This window comes from Enhydra lutris, unplaced genomic scaffold (genome assembly GCF_002288905.1).
Source record: "Enhydra lutris kenyoni isolate GAN:26980312 unplaced genomic scaffold, ASM228890v2 scaffoldscaffold14, whole genome shotgun sequence".
Lineage (NCBI taxonomy): Eukaryota > Metazoa > Chordata > Mammalia > Carnivora > Mustelidae > Enhydra > Enhydra lutris.
This window is the reverse complement of record NW_019154098.1, coordinates 42,849,790-42,863,599: the sequence shown is the minus strand read 5'-3', so window position 1 is coordinate 42,863,599 and position 13,810 is coordinate 42,849,790. Positions and strand designations below refer to the sequence as shown.

The 13,810-nt window shown below is 41.7% G+C and overlaps 1 protein-coding gene across 1 annotated transcript in view; it reads right to left on the bottom strand.

The window, feature by feature from the left end:
* LOC111146661 (cadherin 17) overlaps nucleotides 1-13,810 on the bottom strand; it is a 107,529-nt gene that overhangs the window by 38,234 nt on the left and 55,485 nt on the right. The window contains exons 3-6 of the mRNA XM_022502306.1: nucleotides 9,552-9,650; nucleotides 3,194-3,328; nucleotides 2,145-2,283; nucleotides 87-245 (exon numbers count right to left, since the gene is read on the bottom strand). Coding sequence (XP_022358014.1) covers nucleotides 87-245; nucleotides 2,145-2,283; nucleotides 3,194-3,328; nucleotides 9,552-9,650 — 532 coding nt within the window. The remainder of the gene's footprint in view (nucleotides 1-86; nucleotides 246-2,144; nucleotides 2,284-3,193; nucleotides 3,329-9,551; nucleotides 9,651-13,810) is intronic.

Below are 13,810 nucleotides of genomic sequence, written 5' to 3'. Positions count from 1 at the left end.
GAAGTAGGAAAGAAGAAGAAAGGAAACACAGATCTAGGTTCCTTTTTCTGACTCAGACAGTCCCATGAGGGCGTCATTCGACTTACCGTCTACAGTAAGTGAAATTCCCCCCGTTTTGTTGTTGATCTGAAAGTACATGATGTTGTTGAGCATGGGAAGCTGGATGACAATTTCATAAAGAAGCTGACCATTGGGAGTGGCTGGATCATCAAGGTCTGTAGCATTGACATACATGAAGGGTTTTCCTGTTTAACAAAATATCCCCGGAGGGGGGAAAGATGTTAGTTGAAATCCAGACCAACCATAGACACTTTTATCTTCTAAGAGGCAGAGATGGGATGGGGGACTTTATACTAGTGGGGAGATAAATCTTTATTCTACTTCCTTCCACTAAGATGGGGTTTCTCGAAGTATGGTCCAGGGACTTGTAGGCGTCTTTGAGATTATTTTTAGGTTTGATGGGGTCAAAATTCATGCATGTGTAAAAGATCCACTGCAGCACAATATAATTCAATGAATTTTAACATAAAGGAGTTATCCAAAAAAGGCATTGATACAGTTTCAGATTTCACATTGTCACCAGCTTTTAAGAACCCACCACTTCTTAAGTTCTGGTATAGTATCAAAGAATATCGACAGTTATCTAAAAATGCTATTACAATATTCCTCCCTTTTCCAACCGCATATCTATGTGAGGCCAGTTTTGCCTCATATGCTTCAACCCAAACAGCAATATGGCAACAGAATGGATGAAAAAAAAGATACAAGAATCCAATTGTTCTTAGTTAATTACTCTAGTCATTAAAGAGATGTACAAAGATTAAAACAAAGCCATTCTTAATCATTCCTTTTGTCTTTGAAAATACTTATTTTTCACTAAAATATGTTTATTATTACTTACACAAATTAAATGTTTTTAATTCTAATGAGGTAAATATTGGTAGATATAATCAGTGATGTGCTAGAGTCAGCTCATGACAGCCAAAGGCTGAATTTCCAGAAATTTTTGTGAGCCAGTTATTAACGCCATTGGTAGATTAAATAAGCCATGGTGGCAATATTTATACCACAGAAATTGGACAATCCTACAGATCAGGGCTTTTCTCCTCAGAGAGACAGCTATTAAACATTTACCAGCATATCACTGGATAGAACCCATATATTTTTTAAAAGTTCTTTGGAGTTATTAATAATTTTTAAAAGAACACAGGAGCCCTGAGACCAAAAGGTTTGGGAACCACTGATCTAGAAGAGCCTATTAGTAAAGAGAGAAAGGGTAAGACTTGAAAGATTCTTATTTAGCAGAATTCATAAGTGAGTCTTTGGTTGTAAGCTCAGGAACAGAGATGCTCTGCATAATAAAGTAGAAGGAATTTTCTTCCTGAGTTACTGGAAGTGGGCATTGAAGAGAGAGAGAGAAGATTAAGTAACATAGAAGGAAATTTGACAGTGAGTAGGTAGAAATGGCCAAGAGCATTTCTGAGAACTCCGCAGTCTGATATTCACATTTATTTTCTTCATATTCATATTATAACATAATGCTCCTTCAGCTCCCCAAATCTTCAATAGAGTCACACACCTATGGTTTTTATGGAAATGAAGGGTAGAAGCAAAGTGAAGGGATGAGCTGTATGTAGGAGTTGTAAGTAAGAGAAGAAAAGGAACTGGGAGCCCAAAGTGACCAGGAGCATGAAGATTTCTGAGAGAATTTTGGAGAGTGAGCTCACCTTTCCAGAGTATTCTTGAGTGTCCTAGAGCTCTAAGGTGTTCTAAAGCTCGTTCTAGAATCATAGTTCTCAACTGGGGTGATTTTTCCCCCCCGGGTAACATTTGGCAATGTCTGAAGGCATTTTTGTTGTTGCCTCTGGTGAGTAGATGTCAGGGAAGTTGTTAAACATCCTACAATGCACAGAACAGCCCCTGACAAAAAGAGACTTACTGGTCCCAAGATGTCAATAGGGCCAAAGCTGAGAAACCATGTCTTAGAGCAATGAAGATAATAACTCCTAGGGGACTGCTGTGAAATTTAAGTATGACAGGAAGTGCTAAATGAGTGATGCTGCAGCTTTTAGCCATACATATCTGCTCTTCTGCCTGAAATCCTTCCACCTTTCCATACATAGCTCCAGACTCCTATCTTTTACCTGGACGAGAATTCTGTCTGACTGAGCCTTCATACTTTTGCTGGAGAAACATGGGTCGATTGTCATTGATGTCCTTCACTTCTATGGTGATGGGAACTGGGCCCTCCACTGTAGCTCCTTGAGCATCCAGGGTTGAGACCTGGTGTAGAAAGGAAAAGAAAACCACCTATATAAGTCTGAACTTCCTATCACAAACCAAAAAGCCAGTTGAAGGAAATTAGAGCCAAAGATCCAATAACCTGGTGACCGTAGGGGAGAAAGGCATCCATAAAAGCCCCATATTGGGAGTTACTAAAACAGTTAAACTCTGCTAATCATGGCTGTGTTTTTCCAGCAGTATGGTATGCTAGACACTGGACATGCTTCTTTTCTAAATAGTGAAATAACATTTTGACTATGGAAGGCTATGGAAGTGCCATGTCCATTTTAGTGGTCAACCTGCAAAGCCAATAGAAGTTACCAGATGGAAAGTTTTGTTTGCTCCTTTTTTTCTACGATTAGCTCCCTACCATTCCTGTGTATTCAGATGCCTACCATGAAAAACAAAGGAGGAAAAAAAGGGAGAAGTTCTCTTTAGTTAGAGTCTCTGAACATTGGATATTTCTGCTTCTTGCAAGACCCCCAGGACCTCCATCCCCATACTGATGCTGCTTTCTCTGTGGGTCTAAAGCCCACACAATAGCCACAGGGAGATACCACTGACATATCAGAGAAGTGTTGGCTTGGTTTGATCCAAGTGCTTGATCATGGCCATACTGGAACAAGCAATGCCATCTGAGGGCTTTGGCAATTCAAATTGGGTTACTCTGATTAAAAAGCCTGAAGAAGAGGGTATCTTTGCCATACCCAAAGGGTATCTCTTAATCATTGGTAAAAAATGGACAAATGAGATTTGCAATGCATGCCATTAATGTCAAGAGAGATGGATTCTATGAAAGATTCTCAAGGATTCTATGAAAGAGATGAAGGTGCTAGTGATACTTCCAGGACAATGCTAAAGGGTGCCCAGAGAGGTTGGAGTTAGGTTCCTTGGTCTGTTCTCAATTCACCTGGAGTCTGTGGACAGCTCTTGTTTCTCTATCCAAGGCTTTGTTATGATACAGAAGTCCATCTGATTGTATCTGAAATATGCCATCTGTCTCTCCAGTTAGTTTGAAATTCACAGCAGGAGATTTGGCCTTAAACTGGGAAAAAGCAAAAATCAGATTAGGTTATAAGGAAAAACAATGTTGTAGAATTTGTAGAATGTCACAAATTTCAGGTAATGTTTTCATTTGTATAATCACTAAGTAGGATCTGAGCTTTTAAAGTGATACATTCTAGGGGTGCCTGGGTGGCTTAGTCATTTACACATCTCCTTCTGCTCAGGTCATGCTCTTGAGCTGGGATCGAGTCCCACATTGGGCTCCCTGCTCAGGTATTTAACCTCTAAAATACATTTCCCTCAAGAAACAATGTATGGTATAATTTAATTCATTAACGAAAGCCAATTGCTGCTTTAAGTTGTAGCTGGAGTTATATGAGATTTTTCTGAGAATATCTGAGAGCTTTAACATTGCTGGTTTCTAAGAAACATGAAAAGAAATAACTTTATTGTTGGGATAAAAAATGTCATCTGAGGGGCGCCTGGGTGGCTCAGTGGGTTTTAAACCTCTGCCTTCAGCTCAGGTCACTATCTCAGGGTCCTGGGATGGAGCCCCGCATTGGGCTCTCTGCTCAGCAGGGAGCCTGCTTCCTCCTCTCTCTCTGCCTGCCTCTCTGCCTACTTGTGATCTCTGTCTGTCAAATAAATAAATAAAAATCTTTAAAAAATAAAAATTAAAAAAAGTCATCTGATACTTCTAAATATTTTGACAAAGATTAAAACATTTTTTTTTAAAGATTTTATTTGTTTATTTGACAGAGAGAGATCACAAGCAGGCAGAGAGGCAGGTAGAGAGAGAGGAGGAAGCAGACTCCCCGCCGAGCAGAGAGCCCGATGTGGGGCTCGATCCCAGGACCCTGAGATCATGACCTGAGCTGAAGGCAGCGGCTTAACCCACTGAGCCACCCAGGCGCCCCAGATTAAAACATTTTAATATTAAAGAAAACAATTTAAAAGTGTCTTTAACTTGATAAAATTCTGTATGACAATCTCTTAGTTACTTTTTCAGAAGGGAGGAAAATGTCAATAATTACTCATGGAATAATAATATGGTGCTTTTAAGACCACAAAAATAAAACATTCACACAAAATAGAGCAGACATAAAAGTTAGTTCAACCTCATTAATAATTTTAATACATTTTTATAATTGTTATTAATAAATAAAAATCAATAACAACCAATGTTGTAAAAGATATAAAGAACATATTATTAAAGGAAATGTAAATTAACACAAAGTTCCCTTTGGGAATCACTTGAGGTATAGAATGTAACCTTTGATAGCAAACATCACTAAGCAGAATTTATCCTAAAGAAATATTTTTTCAAACTGTAAACTACATGCTTGTAGTATAAGTAGCCTTATTTGTAATACTGGAAAGTTGAAAACTCCTGAATGGTCAAAAACTAAAGGTGAAAAAATTATTCCAGCACATAAAGTTGATAGAACATTAATCATTAAAATGTTTATTCTATAAATTATGAAGCAGCATAAGAAAAAATGATATTATGGAAAGTAACAAAAGGAGACTGTAAGAATAAATCTAAACTATGATTGTAATAGTAACAAAAGCATTCATGTCAGTGGGTAAGATATGGTTAGATGGTTATATGGGTAAGATAATAGTTAATGTGTTAAGTGGGTAGAACTGGGTGAATACTTTTTTTTTGTGTTTGCTTGTTGATATTATATTGTTTATATAATAAATAAAAGTGTTACTATTTTGTGTTTTAAGGATATCATGGGAAAGATGGAATGAGGATCTGAAAAAAAAACTTTTCCAGAGGCGCCTGGGTGGCTGAGTGGGTTAAGCCTCTGCCTCCAGCTCAGGTCATGATCCCAGGGTCCTGGGATCAAGCCCCACATTGGGCTCTCTGCTCAGCAGGGAGCCTACTTCCTCCTCTCTCTCTCTGCCTGCCTCTCTACCTTCTTGTGATCTCTGTCTGTCAAATAAAAAAAAATTAAAAATAAATAAAAAAATAAATCCTTTACTGGCACCTGGGTGGCTCAGTGGGTTAAAGCCTCTGCCTTCAGCTCAGGTCATGATCTCAGGGTCCTGGGATCAAGACTCGCATTGGGCTCTCTGCTTCCCTCTCTCTCTCTCTACCTGCTTCTCTGCCTGCTTGTGATCTCTGTCAAATAAATAAATAAAATCTTTTAAAAAAATTAAAAAAATAAAGATAAAAAAATAAAATAAAAAAACTTTTCCTCCATAAAAGCAATGAGAAACTGAAAAATAAATTGTAAATAAATATCAACATTTTCAGAACCTTGGAAATTAACCAAATGCTTGCAAGACTTAAGGAGTATTTATTTAAGAAAATTACGATCAGTAAGAACCAAACATTATGATTACTTTGACTTGCCCTAATTCCATTGTCCTTTCTCAAGATATGCAGTAGCCTTGAAATCCAACAGCTTCACAGCCATAGTACTATGGAGGGGGCAGAAAGGGTTTGGAATTTCCCCAAATCCCCATCCCCAGACAACTGTTATTATCAGACCTCCAGAGTTCCCTGGAAACACCTACTCAAAGGTCTTGTCTTTATCTGACCTCATAGTTCACTCACAACAAACAGTTTTTCTCTTGGGAAATTTGTCAGAAATAATCATCAGCAATTGTTTAAAATTGCAGTTGCCTGAGGCAGTGATAACAGTTGACACAAACAAGAAGCTGACCAAAATACTTAAAGAGTTCATCTGGGATGTAAGATAACCCTAGGGGGCATTGAAAATCTCCAATATAGGGGTGCCTGAGTAGCTTAGTTGGTTAAGCATCCAACTCAGCTCAGGTCATGATCTCAGTGTCCTGAGATTAGACCCCACATTAGGCTCTGAACTCAGAGAGGAGTCTACTTGAATCTCCCTCTCCCTCTGCCTATCCCCCTGCTTACATTCTCTCTCTCTATATATATAAAACAAATAAAACTTTAACAATAATTAAAAATGAGAAAAAAAACCAAGATCAAAATAAATGAAATTGGGAATGTAAAAGGGGACATCACGACCAACCTTATGGAGCTAAAAAGGATTAATGAGAATATAAGTAATTATTTCCCCACAAATGAGACAACCTCAGTGAAATGGATGAATTCTTAGGCAGGCAGAAACTATCAAAACTGACTAAAAAATAAATAGGAAATCCGAATAAAACTGTAACAAGAGATTGAATTAGTAATCAAAAAAACTTTACACAAAGGAAAGCCCAGTACCAGTTGGCTTTACTGGCAAATTCTACTTAACACATAAAGAAAAATTAATACCAAATCTTCACAAATGTTACCAAAAAGTAAAGGATATGTCCCAATTCACTCTAGGAGGACAGTATCATCCTGATATGCAAATCAGGAGACAACCCAATAAAACTGCAGGCCAATATTTCTTATGAATTTAAATGCAAAAATCTTCAACTAGCAAACTGAATCTAGCCACATATAAAAACAATTATATAGCATTACTAAGCACATGAGAAGATACTCAACATCATTAGTCATTAGGGAAATGCAAACCCAAACCACAAAGACAAAAATAATACTATTTTACCCCCATGAGGATAGCTAATTTAAAAACACAGATAAAGGGGCACCTGGGTGGCTCAGTGGGTTAAAGCCTCTGCCTTCAGCTCAGGTCATGATCCCAGGGTCCTGGGATCGAGCCCCACATGGGGCTCTCTGCTCGGTGGGGAGCCTGCTTCCCCCGCCCCCGCCTGCCTCTCCGTCTACTTGCGATTGCTATCAAATAAATAAAATCTTAGAAAAAAAACACAGATAAAAACAAGCATTGGCAAGGATGTAGAGAAATTGGAACTTGTAAACAATGCTGGCAAGAATGTAAAATAGTTCAGTTGCTTTGAAGAACAGTTTCACGGTTCTTCAAAAAGTTAAACATTGAGTTAACTGTGATCCAGCAATTCCACTCCTAGGTATATATCCAAGAGGATTGAAAACATGTCTTCACAAAAAGTTGCACATGATTGTCCATAATAGCATTATTCAGAATAGCCAGAAATGTCCATCAATTGATAAATGGCTATTCGAAATGTGGTATATTTCCATACAATGGAATATTATTCAGCTACAAAAAAGGAATGAAGTATTAATACCTGCTATGATGTGGATGAACTTTGAAAACATGCTAAGGAAAAGAAACCATACACAAAAGGCCACATGTATGATTCTATTTACATTAAATGTCCAGATAAGCTAATCTACAGGAACTGAAAGTAGATTTGTGTTTGCCAGGGGCAAGGAAGAGAGGAAAATGGGGACTGTTACTCTGAGGCTGATGAAAATGTTCTAGAACCAGATAGTGTTAATGGTTGCACATCTTTGTGATATATTAAAAATCAACGATTTGTGCATTTGAAAAGGTAAACGTTATGATGTATAAGCTAAATTTCATTAGAAAGAGGAAAAAAATGACCTAGCTCAGATTTATATTATGCTATCTTATGATCTGGAAACCCCAAGAATACTGAGCTGGAGTGAGTTGTAAATCCTCAATGAAGGAAGTCTGTGGCTGTTTAGTTCTTTTGTTTTGTTTTGTTTTTTAAGATCTCTTACTAACCAAAGGACCAGTCCACAGGGCAATGAGCTGGCTTTGTGTCTCCCAAACTCCAGGCAAGAATACTGGTGCAAAATGAGGGGATCTGTACAACTGCCCCCACTGCTGTAAAGAGGAGTTCGAAACACATCTTACCATGGCTGGGTTTGCTGCATCCTCTCCACATACAAAGATGGACAGGGCATGGTGTGTTCTAACCTCAGCTCTGCTGTTAACTTATTTAAGCCTCAGTTTCCCTATTTTTAAAACAAGCAGTTGGTACCAAAAGTCTCCTAGGTCTTTTCTAATGCAGAGATTCTGAGATCTTCGGAAGGAAATCCCCTTCATCTCCTACTCCTCTACTCCAACACACTCACCCATAAATAAGAAACATTCAGCCATGGTAACTGGGCTATCATTTCTGGCCAAAAAGAGATAGGCTTTGTAAGGTGGCTAATGGAAAAAGAACCAAAAAAGAAGAAAAGCAGCCCAAGGGATGGGATCCTCAAGACTGAAATCATGCTATCCAGCCAGTTACTAGGTCTGTGAGGTTTGCGACTGGGGCATTGTGGTCCGGATTCCGTTCCCTAGAATGTGGACCTGTGCTCACAGAAAGCCTACTCCATACTCCCCATCCTCAGTACGTGCTTTTCCCTCTGGCAGCACAGAGCAGGTGTCCATGCAGTGCCTCTGTTGAGCTCCTCTTCTCTCCCTTCCTCACCAAGTGAATTCCTCTCAGACTCCAGAGCTCTCAAAGCATTGGCTATTCCCTCACTGCATGACTTCCCTGAGTGGAGAGGTCAAGGCCTCTGTAATACACTACAGGGCTAGACGGACAGAAGCACATGTGCACCACTCCAGCTCATACTCTGGGGCCCCCGGCACTAACCTGGTACCAAATGAAAGAAGGGAATGAGGCAGGCTTCAGTCTCTCCTCCGTACACAGAACTGCCCAACAAGACAAACGCTTGGCCATTAACTGAAGGCATCCCCCTTAAGAGGTAGTCCAGCAACCCTCTATTGCTCCCACAGTACCTGGGGTGGAGGTCATGGGCACACCCCCAAAGGCTCATCAAATCATCCTCAACCATTTCAAGTCCAAGTGGACTTCCCAGCAAACTTCTGGTAAATTCAGGAGTATGTTTTTCTCCCTCCCCATTATATTTCCAGGATTTTTTCAGTGTCCTTGAAAGCTGGGATCTCTTACTCCCATCTACAGGCCACCCCTCAATCTGATGCTTTTCTCAGTTTTCTAACTACAGGAGATAACCACCTCCCAGCATGGTCAACCCATAGGCAAGGGCCCGGGGATGGGTTCAGAGGAGCGAGTAAGGAAAAGCTCACCATTCCAGGGCTACTCCAAAGAACCTGCTTCTTCTAGTGCTTTAAGCAGCATCCTCATTGGACAGACAGATAGTCAGATGGCCATTCCACTCCCACCCTAGGGGAGAGGCAGAACCTAGAGGAACCAAGCTCCCCACCCCAGGGATAGGAGCACTCCCCCCAGACACAACTGAACAAGTCTGAATGAGAATGTCATGCACAACCTCTCACAAGACTGAGGCCACCCATCTCTCTGTTTAACTGAGCTTCTGAAATCATTCTTTATAATGAGATCTGCCATGCCTCTATTTTATTTCCTGGTATACAGTAGATTAAGGAGTAAAGTCCACTGTGAGAGCCTGTAAAATCAAGATAACAGTGATCAAGAGGAGCCATTACCTGGAATATGACTTGACTCGCTTCTTGGCCTTCAAAAATAGAGAAGGTCATGGGTTCCAGGGGTCCACTAAACTTCCTCTGTTGGCTATATCCAGTTGTCTGTTAAAAAAAGGAAAGACAAAGAGAAAATTGGCATACCCATCCTTATGAATAGACACATGCCTCTTGCTTCCAAGACTGATACAGGAAACACGCGATTCTTTTTTTTTTTTTTTAAGATTTTATTTATTTATTTGACAGACAGAGAGCACAAGTAGGCAGAGAGAGAGGAGGAAGCAGGCTCCCTGCTGAGCAGAGAGCCCGATGCGGGGCTCGATCCCAGGACCCTGGGATCATGACCTGAGCCAAAGGCAGAGGCTTTAACCCACTGAGCCACCCAGGCATCCCGAAACACACGATTCTAACCTAGCTCAAAACAATGCAAAATATAGTCAAAACAGGTAGAAAGAGATTTGGGATATTACTGAGCTTCTACTATGTCAAGATGGCTTGCCATGAGCCTTGTGCTGTTTTTCTCATTCGACCATTCCAGCAATCACCCTGTGGGGAGAATATTAATGCTCCCATGTTACAAGTGAGGCTCATGGAAGTGAAGCTACTTGCCCAAAATAAATTCTGTAAGTGGCTGATGGGGCACACACACACACACAGGGATCTGATGGAAAAGAAGTTTCTATCTTCCCACAATGCTACTCTGCCTTCTACATACCCAACGGCTTTATATCAGCTCCTTCAATCCCCTCTCCTCTACTCATCTTAGTTTATAAGAACATTTCTGGCCAGATTGCCAGTTCACAGTCACTTCAAGAACAACTGAATTTATAAGGGAGAGAAATATGTAGATGTGTTGAGCCCAGTGCTTACTCAGCACACTGTTACATGGTAGATTTTAATCAAATCTAAATCTGAATTTGAACTGTGACTTCAAGAAACACAGTTTTAACATTTGATTAGCAATTTATACTCATATAGGAAGGGAAAAAAAAAAAGAGAGAACAAAACGTTTACTTAAAGCAGTAGCCCTACAATATTTCTAAAGCCCAAAGCCCCTGAACTTGACAGGCAAGCAGACTCTGCAGACCCCCAAATCCAGGCTGGAGTAGCAGTACATGCTGGCTGGGACAGGGAGAAGAGAAATTGGTATGTGCTATGCTCAGTCCTAAGCAGTTAATCCTGACAACAGCCTGGGGACAAATTCTTACTGTTAGCTCTGTTTTACAGGCGAAGAGACTAAGATGCTACGAGGTGAAGCAATTGGCCCAGGTAGGGATGGGAAGCAGGATTCGAACCTATGGCTCTGCTATGGGTGCTCTCAGCCACCATGCCCCACTACCCACCAGAGAGAGCAAAAAATGGCCAGGACAACCTGGCAGGAATACAGGGGCATCACCTCCCACCGTTCCCAGCCCAGGAGGATGGGGAACTTACCACAGCAGCTCCTGCCACCCTCCATCTCCCACCACAACTGTTGCTCTACAGTGAAGCTGAACATGACAGGCAGCACACAGGGGGCTCAGCCAGCCATCGACCCACCCACAGAGAACACCCTCTAGAATGAGGGACTCGGCACCCATACCTGATGCTTGTTTCCCCTCCCTTGAAAAGCCAAGAGGTCTCTTTTCCAGATTCCCCTGCAGCTATCAGGGCAGCCAAGTGACCCAGTTTTGGTTCATGAAACAAAAGGTGACAGCTGCTGTGGGGATGGGGGTGGGGAGGGTTGGTCAAGTTTTTATTTTCCCAATGAAGAAGGACAGATGTGGCTGAATTTGCCACCCCCTTCCCTGTTGCTCTTGCTCAGACAACAGACCTCATGTCTATGGCTGTGGTGGTCATCATGAAACCATGAGGGGACAAACCAGCTCAAATAGTGGGGGAGCAAAGAGAAAGAAGCTCAAGTCCCTGGTAATATCACAGAAATGCAAAACCCACCTTGGGCTGCCCACTTGAGGCTTCTTGTTATCTGAGGAAAATGAACTCTCCTTACTAGAGCTGCTCCAAAGTTGAACTTCCTGTTGCCTATACCAAAAGCATTCCTAACTAACAAAATAATTTTATAGACTTCTAGCTCATAACTCCTTTTAAGGACTATCGTGCTCTGGAGTCTCTTTCTTCCCTGTACTTCTTTTCCACATCTTCTTTGGAGGGCGGGACACAAGAGCTGGGGACAGATGTCCAGGCACTGCCACGGTTGGTACAAGACAAGGATGGCCTTTCCTGTGAGGCCACTAGTTAACAGCAAACTGCCTTCGTCAGCTTTCAGCTCACGTCAGCAAGGGCCAGTCATTCAGCAGTTCACACCAGTCAGCGTTGGCATCCGGACGAAACCCGCATTAGTCAGTCTCTCTCAGTGGCAAGGTTCAAAGTTGAGTTCTCATAACAGGGCAGCAAATCTCCCTTCTTGTCATTAACATGGCTATCTGAGCTATAAAGATTTCAAAATGCGCCTGCGTTTCATGAGTCATCAAGTCATACTGCCAGAACTGGGAAGGACGGTGTGGAGGGAACTTGTGAAAAAAAAAAGAGGGTCCATGCAGGAGTTGGAGGAATAATGCCCACCATCTTGCACAAAGAGATAAAAGGAAGGCAAGGGAATGGAACTGACACTTCTTAATGTTTCCTGTGCAACAGCTATGTGGCTAGACACCTCCCCACCCCTGCCACACACACACATATCATTTCTTCTGATTCCGAGTATCTCCAGAGAAGTCCCACAGCTGAGACAGATAATGTGGGATGAAACCAGCCCTGCTGAACTACCAAGCCCCAACTCTGAGCCACACTGTTACCCTTCCTTCCTGGCCAGCAAAGGACACACACGGCTGCCAGATCTGCCTGCCTGGTAGCCGTCCTCATCACACTCTCCAGCAAGACTTCTCTGTAGAGATTGGAAAGTATTTATGCCAAACTCTTCTTCCTTCTAGAAAAAGTATAGTCCCAGGCAAAACTCTAAAGTAGGTGGCTTCTCCTGGATTTCTCTGCCTCCCTATTCAGCACCCTTTCCCAAACCCGGATCACTCACTCGCTTTCTCTTTAGCACCCTTGCAATATATTCGTGCAGTGTTTCTCACCCCTGTGGAAACTAGTGCTCAGAAAAGAACAGGAGAGCCACTGGGAGTATGGGATAAAAGACTGGCAATCATTTTACATTGCTATCTCTGCTGAATAAAGCCTTATGCTGAAGGAAAGCCCCAACTAGACTTCCAGTCTTCATATGAGAGGGCTTGGAAGCAGGGGTGAGTGGAGGCGGGAGAGAGAAGTGACTCCATCCTAATGCCCCTATGATCCCACCCCACAGCTAGCAACCCCCACTCCCCACCACCAGACACATCTGTGCACGTGGCTAGGTCCCGGGCAAGGCTCTTGCTGCCAGCGGGGCTTTGGACACTATTTCTTTCTCTAGGTAGAAGTCCCACTGTGTTGAGATTAGAGAGAAGGAAAAATTACATCCCGTCTTTTATCGGGGGGGGGGGGGACTGCATGTCCCATTCTCAGACAAGATAAGCCCACTAATATCAAATTATTTTGACAGAATCTTCTCTTAGATCTCATTGTTTCCTAATATAAGTCCATAATTATGTATTGAATTTCTACCCTACCCCTGGCATGGTGCTATGTAATGAGACTACAAAACATGACTAAAAGATAGTCCTCCTCGTGGAAGTCAAAGTCCATATGAGTGTGGACACTGACTATTTAAAATGCTGCAGTACGGGGCGCCTGGGTGACTCAGTCAGTTAAGTGTCTGACTTTTGATCTCCGCTCAGATCTTGATTTCAAAGTCATGAGTTCAAGTCCCCATTGGGCTCCATGCTGGCGGTGGAGCCTACTTTAAAAAAAAAAGTAAAGGTAAAATGCTATAGTAATAATAGTAACAGCCAATAATAATAATAATAGTCAATATTTTTCCAGTACTTAGACTGTGCCTGCCACTGATCCAAGGGCTTTATAAATGCATTGTCTCATTTAATTGCCACAACAACCAATAAGGCAAGTACTCTTATTAGATTCATTTCACAGGGCAGAAAACTGAGGTTCAGGGCTTAAGTAACTCACCCAAGCTCCTATCACTAGGAAGTGGCGGTGACAGTTTTGTACCCAGGACTGACTTCACTACTACGCTGTGATAATACAGATAGGAAAGGACATTTGAGGGATGAGAAGGGAGAGAAGTCAAGAGGGGATGTTTGACCTAGTCCTTATACAGTCCTAGTGACAAGCTTTGAGCCCCCAGTCTGTGCAGAGGCACTTTGTTCATAAAA